Source organism: Schistocerca americana, chromosome X (assembly GCF_021461395.2).
Source record: "Schistocerca americana isolate TAMUIC-IGC-003095 chromosome X, iqSchAmer2.1, whole genome shotgun sequence".
NCBI lineage: Eukaryota > Metazoa > Arthropoda > Insecta > Orthoptera > Acrididae > Schistocerca > Schistocerca americana.
The window spans coordinates 114,797,731-114,813,178 of record NC_060130.1 but is presented as its reverse complement, the minus strand read 5'-3'; the positions used below and the strand labels follow the sequence as shown (position 1 = coordinate 114,813,178).

The 15,448-nt window shown below is 42.9% G+C and overlaps 1 protein-coding gene across 1 annotated transcript in view; it reads left to right on the top strand.

The window, feature by feature from the left end:
* Nucleotides 1–15,448, top strand: part of LOC124556477 (7-dehydrocholesterol reductase) — a 123,242-nt gene that overhangs the window by 16,302 nt on the left and 91,492 nt on the right. Inside the window, exon 2 of the mRNA XM_047130432.1 lies at nt 14,546–14,834. Coding sequence (XP_046986388.1) covers nt 14,571–14,834 — 264 coding nt within the window. The 5' untranslated portion in view covers nt 14,546–14,570. The remainder of the gene's footprint in view (nt 1–14,545; nt 14,835–15,448) is intronic.

The following is a 15,448-nucleotide window of genomic DNA, read 5'->3' as shown; positions in this document are numbered from 1 at the left end:
ATCCCAATCTCTTCCTCGTTATTACAACGTTGGAGTAGTGCAGCGAGTGTGGACCCACATGCGTCACTATCTGGTGACACTATCTTGATGACTGCGATCTGGCAGCCTGCGCTCTTGCTTGCGCCCAGTGTCAGCTTCGGCGCGTCCTCGAATACGACACCAACGCGCCGTTGAATACAACTTACGAACTCCGTTTCAGCGTATGGAAGGCGATCTGAATGTCGACCGATACGCGAGCGAAGTTCTAGGGACATAAAGACTGCTGTGAGATGAGGCGACTCCAGTCGGCTTTTAATAAGATGCGAGATGAGTGGAACTGAGGAAGCTGGTGTGCGAAGATAGCTCTCGTGGCGGCGCTAGATTCGTGGCTGTCAACGACGAGGATGGAGCCCAGCATGACAGCGGACTGCCAGGAGATGGATTTTGTGCCTGACGAACTAAAAAGATCACCACTTAAGGTCTGGAAAACAAAACCGACTCCAAGACGATGTAAGAAAACACTACACGTTACGATTACAAGTAACGCGAGCTTAAATTAGTTCGGACGATCAAAGCCAGAATCGTCGTTTACAACAGGACACACAACAGGAGTTCTACATCACAGTCCAAAAGTAAAAACAAAGGCAGTTGTTATATTTGTCTATCGGCGTACATAGGATTCAAGAACAAGATATGCACTACGAAGCTAACTTTTTGTAATGATTTCACTCCATATCTCTAAAGGCAGAGCGGGCTGGTAGGGTAATGACCCATTGTATACCCAGGAACTTTGCAGCCAAGTTCCTGTCAAGCTGGTAGTGTGGCAAACTGAGTCCCAGTTGAGAATATGTGAGAGGTGATTATAGTTCCAGCATTTACCTTACCACCAAGGGAAACATTTCAAGAACCTTGTCTGGGACAATATGTCCTACGAGAAAGTTTAAGCATAGTGTATGTGAAAATGAATTTGCTTATGACTCTAAGCACTATGGGCGGTTCTAGGCGCTACAGCCTGGAACCGCGCGACCGCTACGGTCGCAGGTTCGAATCCTGCCACGGGCATGGATGTGTGTGATGTCCTTAGGTTAGTTAGGTTTAAGTAGTTCTAACTTCTAGGGGACTCATAACCTCAGAAGTTAAGTCCCACAGTGCTCAGAGCCATTTGAACTATGGGACTTAACATCTGAGGTCATCAGTCCCATAGAACGTATAACTACTTAAACTTAACTAACCTAAGGACATCACACACATCCATGCCCGAGGAATGATACGAACCTGCGACCGTAGCAGCAGCGCGGTTCCGGACTGAAGCGCCTAGAACCGCTCGGCCACAGCGGCCGACGCATATGAGTAGACACTATACAGTCGTTCACTTACTGGATACGTGCAACCTAGCTACGTCGCTAGCGATCGCAGGTATGCGCACGATTATAGAAATTGCCTTTGCCCAATGCGAGATTAAACGCCAGTTGGTGGCGATACAGGCACATGACGCGGAAAAAAATAAAAATAAACGCGCACCACGAAGGAATTATGCGGATAAGATGGTAATCGGCAGATGTAATATACATGTATAGACAAACAAATGATTTCAATCCAGAAAACTTGTATATTTCATTCAAGAGAAGCACCTTCACAAATTGAGCAAGTCAATAACGCTTTGGTTCACGTCTGGCCTTTATGTAAGCAGTTTTTCGACTTGGCACTGATTGATAGAGTTATCGCGTGTCCTCCTGAAGGATATCGTGCCAGATTCTGTTCAACCGACACTAGATTGTCAAAATCCTGAGCTGGTTGGAGGGCCCAGCAATGCTCCAAATGTTCTCAGTTGAGAAGGGATACGGCGCCCTCGTGTGCCAAGATAGGGTTTGGAAAACACGAAGACAAGCAATAGAAACTCTGGCCTTGTACGGACGAGCTTATCTTTCTGAAATTTAAGCGCAGGATGGCTTTTCATGAAGGACAACAAAACGGGGAGCAGAATATCATCGACGTACCGTTGTGCTACCAGACTACTGCACTCAGTGAGATTCCAGGCCGAATGTACCCGACACCACTGCAAACGGGCTTGTTCTGTGAGCTGTCTATTAATGATTCTTTTGGTCACTGAAGCACCAGTTACACGGCGGATCGACGATAATGATGTATCCGTGTCTCTGAGTGCCTCTTTGACGACTGCTCGGCCCTTAGGTTCTGTCGTCTCTCTAGGTCGACCGCTTCCTTATCGACGCTGTGTTCGGCCGTGGTCTATCCATTCCTGCCAACACCGTAGAGTAATGACGTAGCTCCTATTAAAATGTCGACCGATTCGTCAATTACTCCAACCTGCTTCTTCGAGCCCAACTATACGTCCTCCACAAAATGCTTATATCTGTGTATACCATACACGCGCCACTCTACGAGGCATGATTACCGTCCCTTGAGTACATGCAATGAAATTCGCAAAAACTTTATGCCCTGGCATTGACATGTCCCCGGATTACTATCGTTGCCAACTGCTCGGTGAAATAGAGCTGCAGCGTCATACATTCATCCATCGGCCGCCAAAGTTTACAATTTTGCATTTTACATCGATACCTGTATGACTCTGAGCAGTATGGGACTTAACTGCTGAGGTCATTAGTCCCCTATAACTTAGAACTACTTAAACCTAACTAACCTAAGGATATCACACACGCATGCCCGAGGTAGGATTCTAACCTGCGACTGTATCAGGCTTGCGGTTCCAGACTGTAGCGCCTAGAGCCATTCGGCCATCCCGGCCTGCTGATACCTGTATGAATATTAATTTGTGAACAATTTGTATAACTACTTTTTTTTTCGTAGAGTGTATGTTAGTGGACCAGCGACAAATGAGGACACATTTTAGCGACGATAAGGGACGTAAATGGAGAACTCTACTAGTAGAAGGGACTTTGACAAAGGGCAGATTATTATAGCCTGGTGCCTGGAAACGAGAATGTATGAATCTGTGAAGCTGGTCTGCTGTTTGTATGTTATTGTTATGAATATCTACGGATAGCTGGTGAAGGACGATGAAACCAAGAGTAGAAGACAAGTAGTTGTATGACCTCTGCCCATCTCAGGATGTTCCGGTCGGTCTGTAAATCAGGACAGGTGGCGATCTGTGGCATACCCGTCGACAGAGTGCAGTAGTGGTGTTTCAGAGCACGTTGTTGAACATATGGCTCCGCAGCAGAGGACCTCTAATCGAAGGCTACATTTTAACTCTGGTATCAATCTGGATGGAGACAAGTCTTTTACCGATTCAATGACATAGCTGCCAGCAGACAGATCGAAAATCAGTACTGAAACATTTTAAAAACTTCTCCATCACAGGTCTTCTCGCTGCTTTCAGGATCCCATAGAATGAGATCAAAAAACTTTGTACACTTGATAATTCCTATGTTTTCTACTTTCCAAGGGAGAATTAATAATTTTTTGTGAATACACAATTGTGGCACAATAATTTGTTAGCTGGGTTTCTTTATTGGTATACTCCAACTGACGTAGTTCCATACCACTTGAGTATGAGACAGGACAGCAAGTAGAGACAGTCTGTTTCAAAGTCTGGTGTAAGTAATGACTTACTAATTTCTGTCGAGTTAGATACGCTCGTGTTACAGATACTGTATGTGTTTCTAAAATACTCTTACATCCTAAAGTTATGATTCAAGATTGTAATTCATTTGAGTATTGCAATGCATATTTTATAACATTTTTCTATTATTTTATTTAATACAGCAGTAAACACAGTAGAAATCAACAAAACATATTCTCTCATATTATTTAATGCACTCTGGCAATTCTCAGGTTGTTCAGAGGTTTCACTCTCCTATAAATCTACTGGTTTGGTGACAACTATGTCGTCAAGACAGATTCGAAGTGCTATTTCGTGTGAAAAAGAAGAGTTTCTTTTGTGAACTTAGCCGAGTGCAGGCGGCCATTGTCATGCGTAACAAAACACGGTGCTGTTTTTTTGGTCGTTTTTCTTAAACTGTTGTAACATCCCCCTTCCTAATCGGCCTACTGGATTGCGATACGATTGACGGTGATCGCGTATGCTTAACGAAATTTTACAATGAGTATGGCTATCGTTACCGAAGGAAAATAATACCGGTTAGTAGGAGAAAAGTATACAAAAGACCTTTCTGAAGGAAGAATCTGTTCCAAACCTAACCTAAATACCGATGATAATTTTGAAATGGGTGGAATATAGTGCAGTCGATCACGATCCACTGAGGTTACAGTTACGTAATCTGAAACACTGAATTTTGAAAATAAAGTTAAATGAAGTTACTGGTTAATATGTGACTTGCGTTAACAAAAACTTCGTCATGTAAAAAATGACTTTCAGTAACCTCAGTGTAACGTAAAGCAAAATTTGGAAAAAGGCAAGCATTTTACTTTTGATTATTGAAAGATTCTATTGAATTTACTTTAAGCAAATGAGTAACTGATTTCACTTATAAAATAACAACAATAAAATACATACCAAGCCAAAAGAAGTCACTCGCTAAGCTAAATACACAGTAAATGAAATTTCGCACTCTTAATTTGTGCTGTATCTGTAGTTATTAGTTTTTGGCAGTGAAATTTTACTTTACTTTAAGGGAAAGTAGTTATTACTGAAAACGGTAAATTAGTTAAGCCTCTGTTACGCAACATGAGAATGATCAGTTACTGAGGCAGAAAATTTAGACTGAAACTGGCCATTAGTAAACAAACAAAGCCGGCCGGAGTGGCCGTGCAGCTCTAGGCGCTACAGTCTGGAACCAACGGCCGCTACCGTCGCAGGTTCGAATCCTGCCTCGGGCATGGATGTGTGTGATGTCCTTATGTTAGTTAGGTTTAATTAGTTGTAAGTTCTAGGTGACTGATGGCCACAGAAGTTAAGTCGCGTAGTGCTCAGAGCCATTTGAGCCAAACAAACAAAATGGCGGTAAACAGTTAATTAATGTTCATATTTTTACGACATTCGGTGGCTGCATGGAAAGGAAACGTACCCTGCTTGGTAACAATATCTGAGGACAATGACGACACAGGTGCCCTTCAAGTTTTAACTATTGCTGGTTATCATTCAAGTTAGTCATGCTTTGTGAAAGAAATCCCACCGGGTAATGCATCTACAAGGTTATATTGCTTAACATTCTCCCGATGCTGTAGCTGTGCGGACGACGAAGAATGTAGCCGACGACAATGCTGAACTGCCGCTGTTGCTGCTACAGCTGGCTGAGAACCCCGAGTCGTCTCCAGAGCCACGGATAATTATGGGACAGGCAATAGTTGGAATTGCAGTTACTTCCGCCTGTCCACTCCTACCGAGCTCTTAGCGTTCGCGGGTTAACTAATTCGGTGCGCCTACACTGGCGCGATCGTAGATGCACACCGCGTCTGCGGGAGCGGCCAACAATCACTTCCGCACTCTTTCATCACTCAAACTGCTGTGCTTCCTGTCTGCTCGCAGCGTGACGGGGACTCTCTATACGCAAAGATAAACAACGGCACAGCTACTGCCATTTCGCCCCTGCTATCGATGCGTTAAAATAAAGTTCCCTTGGCTATTACACAGCAATTTACAATATTTACATTATAATTACAATCAGTTATATACAGTCAGAAAGAAATAAACTATTACATCCATTATAGATTAAATATAGTTTCTGTAACAAAGCCTACAGATTCAGAATAGGAGTTATCAGCGGATATTAAACGCCGAAAAATTTTGGATCGTGCAGAAGGTATTTTATCTGCAGTTTCGGTGTTACATTGTGACCGAAAGGCGACTCATTTATTGGCAAATGTGACAGCTGCGAGGGACACGTACCTAGGGAGCTGTTCGTAGTACACAACCCCCTTTTTGTTCCTCCAGAAACAAATTTCCATCTGTTCACACTGACCTTTGCATGAGACGTCTTTTGTTAGGGTTCAGCTGTTAATTTCTTCTTATGAAGTTAACATAAAGGCATTCTTTCTCGCCCCTAGTAACAATATTGAATAGGAATACTGGGAGCGAAATGAGGACGGTCAATTAAAAATGCAGATACAGTCACCCGTTTGAGATTGGTTGTTTAGAATTAGAGGAATTAGAGCAAGCAGTACACCTACACCTGATTTACGAACCGTGCCCAAGGAGAGAAAATGTAACATAAGCATAAATGGTATAAGTTCGTCACATTTACCAATTATTGGTATTTCCTGAATGTGAAAATCATTCAGGCAAGAACAATCTTATTTGAATCGAGAGAATCATTTTGTCACGTGATTTCCCCGATAGCACTCGCCCCTCACACGGTACAAATGTTTGGAGCGACCTCCACTGCGTCATCCCTCTGGCGAACCAAAAGCAAACAGTATGTCTCAAATGTTAGACCTCCCGCCACCTGAAATTCTATTTTATAATACTTAAATAGCGTTTGTAAGATTCAAGTGTGCGAAACTCAATACGCAACTGCAAGCTAGATACTAGAATGTTCGTGGGTGAACTACCTCTCGCATATGAGGATACGTCCATCATTGTTGAACGTGATCGTTTTGGTGGTCTCGGTGTTATGGTGCCGGAAGACATAATGCTGCGTGGGCGTATTGACCTCCAAATCTTTAAATACAGTACACTCACCGGTCAATGTTATTGTAACACAGTACTGCTTCACCATGTGCGTCTTTTCAGGGGAGCATTCTCCATGGCTTCATTTTCATGGATGACAATGTGCGACCGCATCGAACTGCACAGATGGAGCGACGGCATGCTCATTAAAGGCGGAATACTTCCTCAAAATGGACAAGTAGTTGGCAGGAAACAAGCGTGTCCTTTTCAAACTAACCATCCTAGCGTTCACCTAAAAGGAAAGAGAGTTAATCATGCCAGAAGAGACACAAATTCCGACTCTACTGTGGGACTATGAGACGAGTTGTTAAAGTCGGGAGAAACCACAACAGCTGCGATATAATCTGAAATAGACCATATCCCCTGAAACTTAGCCTGTTGAAAAACTACCTGTGCATCTGAGAGTTCGAAGGTTTCTGATGAAAGAAGTAAGAAATTCGTTTCCATTAATGTTTAAGTATATGGATTTGCATACGTTGCGATAAATTTCTTGAAAAGAAGTTGAACAAGTGCAGGTCGTATTTCCAGGTCAGGCAACGGTATATGAAGTATGGAAATCCATTTCGCTCTGTTCATCGCAATAAGAAACAATCTAGTCGAGGAATTCATAGAAGTAGGGTAGGCGAGGTGAAGACAAACTTCGGAGCGTACATCTGCATATCATTTTTGGCGGAGGAATGCTGAAGACGGCTTTATCTAGAAGTGGATTAAAATGACTGATGATGATCTCTTACCTGCGACGTTTCATAGAATATATTATCCGCAGTGGTCACGTTCAGTTACAGGAGATAAGGGCAGGTAATAATCGTGGAATCGTGTAATTTCTTCAGTGACATTGGCCGTCAGATGCGCATCCAATATCTAGACGGTTACTTTCCTTGCTATTGTTCTACGTGCGTCCATCACTAGTTAACTGCGTAGTCCCTGCTCAATTAATTTTCTTAATGATAAGAATAAATACTGTTGGAAGACCTCTGACTCCTCTGAGGAACTCTCAGCTGTTATGCTGTAGATAAAAGAAACTGTTTTCCATTGTCAATCTCAAGCTCGCACGATAGCCAGTACTGACGTGGCGGTCATTCAACTTCGGTCCTATCGGTGTGCTGGTTCAAGGGTGCCGTCTGTTCGCGCTGTAGTGGGCATACTGATAGGACCTTCATATTTGCTACTGGTGAAAGATATTTGACATATATTTACTAACGTTTATTTTATTCTAACGAGCTTCATGTTCTCCACATGACAGAGTGCTGAAGATGCGTTCCTCTCCGGATGGTTGCGATGTATATTGATTGTAAAAACAGCCTCAATCGCGTTTCTTTAGTCTTATGAGCGTTTTCAGTCAATAGGCTTTCACCAGAAAAAATTGTGGCAGCAGCGACGTGGGCACCAATGTGATAGTAAGTGGCATCGGTCAAGTTCTGAGAGGAGCCCAACTCTCAGGGTATATTGTCGCTGTGTTTTATGTTTTTTCCTGGGTCTAGAACATCTCTTAACTGATGACACGAGCGTATTAAATATCTGGAATTTACTTGAAAGGCGTACTGCAGCCCAGCTCCACCGACGGCTGTTCTGAAAATGGACACGATTCGTCCTGAGTAGTGGCCAAATTCCTCTCAAGATTTGTTTAGAGGCGTGTAATTCAGTGGCGACTGTGTGTCGAATCAGCAGTCAGTAATTAATTTCTTTCTACGCTTAAGAATTTCTCCACTGGGGGCAATAATTATATTCTCGTGTCTTAATTCATACAGCCATACTGAGCGGTTAAGATACGAGCCTTGCATTTGAGAGTACTGGAGCTGATAGCATCACTTGCCCGTCCAGATTTAGATTTGGAGTTTCTTCAATCGATTAAGCCAAGCACCAGGATGGTTCCTTTGAAAAGAAAACAGCCAATATGCTTATGGAGTCTAAAGACGTAGTCGGCGTCGGCAATATAGGAGGGACTACACAGGTGTAAACGTACTCTATGGAGAAGACTAGGTCAGGAACATCTATTTGAAAAACCAAATAAATATTTGAAATTATTTGGTATCAACCACCAATCAGCCAATAGTCCAGTCAATTAGTGTTCAAAACAGTCGTTTTAGTAACAAAATTGTGTAAGTTTTTTCTCAACGGTTCTATATGTATTTTGGCAGTTGAATTCGACTTACATGTTTGCTGCCTCGTAGGAAGTCGGCTTCATACGAGAAACTCAAAAAACCTAAAAATTTTCGCACAGTTTTCCGTTTTTCTCTTGTATCTCGAAAACTGTACGTGTTTCGAAGATGACCTCTGTACATAATATTACAGCAGACAAAAGTTCCTACAAAATACACCAGTCTGGATGGACATAATGACGAGCGGTACCGGCGCTAAAGCGCACTGAAGAGCAGCGATTTCTTGTCCCTTCTGCGAAAACTTAAAAAACACCCACTCTCTCACCCTACAATTCGCAAATATATTTTCTACAAGAAGTGTCTGTAACATTCGATTTTATTATAAGAGGGGCAAGAACAAAGCGAAAATTACGAAAAGACCTTCTGCACCCTGCAGCGAAATGACCCCTTCCACCAGCCTATCTGTCATCGGCTCTATACTTTCGGTGTCTTACGCTTAAAAAATGTTGTTTTGAATGAAATGATGGAAAAGCATGTTTGAAGAAGGCTTTAACAAATTACATTTACCACGTATTACGTACATGACACTGAATAGAAAGATGAATCTGAATTCTATATGCAATAATGTACATGAGTCTCGGCAGCCGAGGGTTTCAGTATGGTATTGGGAGCCAACCCATTTGATGTCAGCTTCCACTCCCACTGTTATGGACCCAAACAGTTTGTGATCCACTGCTGCACGTATTGGAAAACTCTGACGTTGTACTGCTGGGCTGCAGCTCCAATGGCATTCTGCGGATTGTAGAGGAGCTGAAGGGCTGTACGTCTCCCTAGGTGGAGGAAATATACACTGGTGGAAGCGGGGAAATTCGGACACCCATCATTATTATCAGGAAGTTCAACGTCGTCCTCCACAATTGCGACACTTGTGAGCAGAAGCCAGGGATTCTGCCATCCGCACTATCAGTGTGTCTGTATCATCAACTGCGTGCTTGGAAGCGATTCCACTTTCGATAGAAAACTGTCCTGTGAAACTGTTGGTATCGTGGTGCTGGTAAATTGTATCTCCGTCGACTGCTTTTTGGTTCACCACCTCAAGCGCTCCACGGACTCGGTAATCTTGTGTCCGGCCGAGCACCCCTCACATACAACTGTCGGATTTTGATTGTACTTACTTCGTACATAATGGAAATGCGAGTCGCAAGTAGAAGGTATCCCCAAAATGTATGGAATAAATAGGAATTATTAGATTACAGGTGAAAGGAGGTATTTTCCTTTCGTTTTCAGTAGCACACAACCGTCACTGGATGAGAAGTTAGCAATTGGCGAGGTCACCAGACACAACACCAAGAGCTTCTTAAGCGTTCACAGTTCTTTATCGGTGATTAGCATACTAGTTTCTGTTCTCGCAGAATCCAAATTTCTCGAATCAGAGACATGTCCAGCAAAAGCGCGAAGACTATAAAAAGGAATCTATCTTCTGTTCGCAGAAGATGTCTCGGACAACACCAGAAAAGCGGAACGTTATCCCAGATTATCATTTGCAGAAAGGTCACTACCTATTTCAGTGTAAGATACTGTTTCAGCATCAAGAGAACCAGAAATACGTACAAAAATGGATCGCCAGACATACTGTGACTCCACTTATTACCGTCATTAACTCTGTAATGTATCTTATGGGGAAAACTTCGTATTCTCCCGGTCTGCAAGTGTCTTCTGTAGCGTCACTGCTAGGATATTTTATGGTGTAGGTGCCTGATTATTATAATTTGGAATCAGACAAATAAAGTAGAAGATATGGTTAAAAGCTCAGACAAGATAGGATTACAAACCTATCAAACATGGGCCGTTCAGTGGAGATATGTTTACTCATCATGTGGCAAAGTTGCTGGCACAGTCAGCAAACCGACCGAACACTTACAGTAGAACAGGACCGTAATAAAATTGCGTGGTCAGACATCTTCTTGCCCCGGAAAGTTTATTCGTCTTCCAGGTAGAGATCCTTCTCGAAAATTAGTCGGTGAGCTGGTATCTGTGTCTCACTGAGCGGCCGCTCTGTGTAAAATCCATCTCATCCTTAACGTCTGATTCTTCGAGACTGTTAGTATCTTCGCGAAGCACCTAGTGATGCGCAACTCATCTGTCACACGAGTACGCGACGCTGCGGCACAAGGGGCATAAGAATTTCAGCCTGTAAACGGAAGACTGTGCTTAGAGGCTGCAATTACACGTGTTTATTAGTGTATAGATTCCAGCCGACCGCGGTGGCCATGCGGTTCTAGGCGCTGCAGTCCGGAACCGCGCGACTGCTACGGTCGCAGGTTCGAATTCTGCCTCGGGCATGGATGTGTGTGATGTCCTTAGGTTTGTTAGGTTTAAGTAGTTCTAAGTTCTAGGGGACTGATGACCTCAGATGTTAAGTTTGAAACTGCTGCCCGACTCCACAAGTGTCCTTGTTCACCTTGACTTCCTCTACACAACTCTGGTGCGTTGTAAACAGTTATCGGTTATACTCTGTATAAATTAATTTTCTACTAGCAGATATAAATGTTACAACGGATCGCGGAAATATACTTGAAATTTTATGCATATAGTTTTTCCTCTCCTCATTACTGGTTAAAACTCTCTCGTTAGCCTACTGGCGCTCTCCGGCATCCAAGCTTAATGTTGTTGCACCATTCTCATACGCAGGGAGTAGTGGAAGACAAGTTCTATGATGACATAGAACGTAGTTAGGCTCTGAGAACCGTTGGAGATCAATCCTTTTTCTTTTGTGGAAAAATATTTTGGTTCTGTGAGTTGATTTTTTTGCTCGTGTAAACTTCGTTATTCATTGAAATTTACTTCCGTATTTTGACGGTGGTTTGTTTTTCGATCGATACCAACTTTTCACATTTGTGAAGCACATCAATTGATAATTCGATGAACTGTTGACTCAGTCTCATAAAATCGATACACAGAAGTCTGAGTGTCGCTTACAAAATGTTGTAGAGATAAAAACAGATTTCCAGATTATTGTGGTCGAAATTAAGTCCTAATTGGTGATGAGTCTGAAATACACTTTGGTCGAGGGTAAGTTATTCAGCGATGACAGACATATTGAAATCAACTATCATTCTTATTTTTTAAATTCAGGTGTGGGATTGCTTTTCAATATGCATACTGCTTACCGAATCCAAAGTAGTCACTGAAAACTGTGAAAATTTGTGTATACCAACTGTCGGACTCAGCGAGATATTTTATATTTGTTGTCGTTTAGATATAGTGAAGACAGTCCTAATAAAACTTCATAACGTATGTTATTCTCAGATACATTCAAGTGGATTCACTCTCGCTCTCGGTTTTCTGTGAGATTTCGTGATTGGAGCGAGTTGATAAAGCCTGGTGACCTGTTTTACACACGACCGTAAGATTTCTGATATATATCAAAACCTTTTTTCTCACTATTAAAATACCTCTAAATTCCAGCACAGCAACCACAATACATACTCTCAACCGTATGATTAGGTGTTAATTACTCGGGCTTATTCAAAGGGAACTTCAGCCCTTAGTCAGACAACACATCACATAAAAGATATGCACCTCGATTACACGTATTTTAAGTATTGAACACAAGTATTTGTAGTATCCAGCATGTTTAATGTTCAATGTAAATAAATAAAAGCAAGCGAGGAAACCTTACTAAGTTCTACTGTGGTCTGGTTTGTGTCATTTTCTCAACACCTTGACACTAAATGAGGGAATAAGATTAGAACTGTCACGCACTTACGTCCATATTATTTAAATATTCTTTTACTTATCTTCTGTCCGTTGTCCATTAGTACTCGTTCTGGCACAATCTTGTCTGAAGGGATGGTGTTCCTGCTTGCAAAATGAATTCCACGGTCTTGTATATAGTTATGCACAACAACTATTTTCTCTTCCATTCACATCCATATGACACGAGGTCCACAAAGTCACACAGTACATGAACATAGGAGAGATAATTGTACAACTCCCGCAAAAAACTTTACATAAAAGGTATCATTGCTTAGATTAGAATGGCTGACACCCAAAGTCTTGTTCCCTTATTTCTTTTGAGAGATGTACACAACGAAATAAACGGATACAGCGCATTTGTAGACAATTGTACCTGTTGTCAAATACTGAAATATATTATATTGCCAATAAAATTTATCGGACACTTATGACCTTAGTTCTGTTTATACAGTCTCGTTCGAACATTTTGTTTGGAGGCATTCAACATACTGGCGATTACACAGCTTATTAATGTTTACTAGGTGAACCAAAAATGAGACAGAATGTCTGGATACATCGATATTTATACTATGTTTCCAGTGGTTAACACCCTTACAATTACACACGTCGTATATCATATGTAACCATGAGCGCTTATTATAGTCATATACAGGGTACGGCCAAACTTTCAGGAAACATTCCTCACACACAAAGAAAGAAAATATGTTATGTGGACATGTGTCCGGAAACGCTTACTTTCCACGTTAGAGCTCATTTTATTACTTGTCTTCAAATCACATTAATCATGGAATGGAAACACACAGCAACAGAACGTACCAGCGTGACTTCAAACACTTTGTTACAGGAAATGTTCAAAATGCGTACGAACACTTCGACTGAAATGTGTAGGAGCTCCATCGTGCATGAACCACATGTTGTGTCGTACTTGTAAAGGCACATGTTCTAGCAGCACAGGTAGAGTATCCCGCATGAAATCATGATAACGTGCTCCATTGAGCTAGGTGGAAGAACATGGGGCCCAATCAAGACATCACCAACAATGCCTGCCCAAACGTTCACAGAAAATCTGCGTTGATGACGTGATTGCACAATTGCGTGCGGATTCTCGTCAGCCCACACATGTCGATTGTGAAAATTTACAATTTGATCACGTTGGAATGAAGCCTCATCCGTAAAGAGAACATTTGCGCTGAAATGAGGATTGACACACTGTTGGATGAACCATTCGCAGAAGTGTACCCGTGGAGGCCAATCAGCTGCTGATAGTGCCTGCACACGCTGTACACGGTACGGAAACAACTGGTTCTCCCGTAGCACTCTCCATACAGTGACGTGGTCAACGTTACCTTGTACAGCAGCAACTTCTCTGACGCTGACAATAGGGTTATCGTCAACTGCACGAAGAATTGCCTCGTCCATTGCGGGTGTCCTCGTCGTTCTAGGTCCTCCCCAGTCGCGAGTCATAGGCTGGAATGTTCCGTGCTCGCTAAGACGCCGATCAATTGCTTCGAACGTCTTCCTGTGGGGACACCTTCGCTCTGGAAATCTGTCTCGACACAAACGTACCGCGCCACGGCTATTTCCCCGTGCTAATCCATACATCAAATGGGCATCTGCCAACTCCGCATTTGTAAACATTGCACTGACTGCAAAACCACGTCCGTGATGAACACTAGCCTGTTGATGCTACGTACTGATGTGCTTGCTGCTAGTACTGTAGAGCAATGAGTCGCATGTCAACACAAGCACCGAAGTCGACATTACCTTCCTTCAATTGGGCCAACTGGCGGTGAATCGAGGAAGTACAGTACATACTGACGAAAGTAAAATGAGCTCTATCATGGAAATTAAGCGTTTCCGGGCACATGTCCACATAACATCTTTTCTTTATTTGTGTGTGAGGAATGTTTCCTTAAAGTTTGGCCGTACCTTTTTGTAACACCCTGTATAAAATGTTAATGATCTGTATGTTGTATGCAGTAGCAGATTGTTTCTTTTACCAAATAGCAGATAAAACTTAACACCGACCATTTAAGGATAAGCTGTTTTATGCATGATTTTGATGAGGAGTTAAATGGATGTGTGTTGTTTTATGTTGCAGTACGTGGGGCGCAGTGTCCTGTGAGATGGGCAAGACGTACGACATCATCCGGTACCACGTGGCTCCACCGCTACTAATCGTCGGCTTCACATGTGGCGTTCAATTGCTTGTTCTGGTTGGCGCCGGTCAGCCCGCCACACTGTCCGCCGCGCTCTCGCGCTGCTGGGGCAACACGTTTTCGTGGACGGCCGTAATCCTCTTGCTGAAGTGTGCCGCACTCTCCCTCCACGCGCCAGGCCCTTCCAAATACGGGCCGCACTCGAGCGACAAATCCAGGCCACTCTACACGGTATGCCTGCAAACACGCTATTGCTGTAACGTGAGATAGCAGTTGCAGGATTCTTAATTTTATCAGATGTTTCTGCTGCATTCGACGGATCTAGCGATGAGTAGCCTTGCCATGCTATAAGAATGGCTCAACGGCGGGGCGGGGGGTGTTGAAGGAAGCGGGCCTTAAGCATCCGCCAATAAAATGGTTCAAATGGCTCTGAGCACTATGGGACTTAACATCTATGGTCATCAGTCCCCTAGAACTTAGAACTACTTAAACCTAACTAACCTAAGGACATCACACAACACCCAGTCATCACAAGGCAGGGAAAATCCCTAACCCCGCCGGGAATCGAACATCCACCAATAAACCACAAGCAGCTGCACTATGTTATCAAAACTATCCGGAAACCCTTAAAAACATACGTTTTTCGTATTAGGTGCATTATGCTGTCACCTACTGCCATGTACTCCATATCAGCGACCTCAGAAGTCATCAGATATCGTGAGAGAACAGAATGGGGCGCTCCGCGGAACACACGGACTTAGAACGTGGTCAGGTGATGGGGTGTCACTTATGTCATACGTCTGTACGCGAGATTTCCACACTGGTAGATCCCTAGATCTACTGTT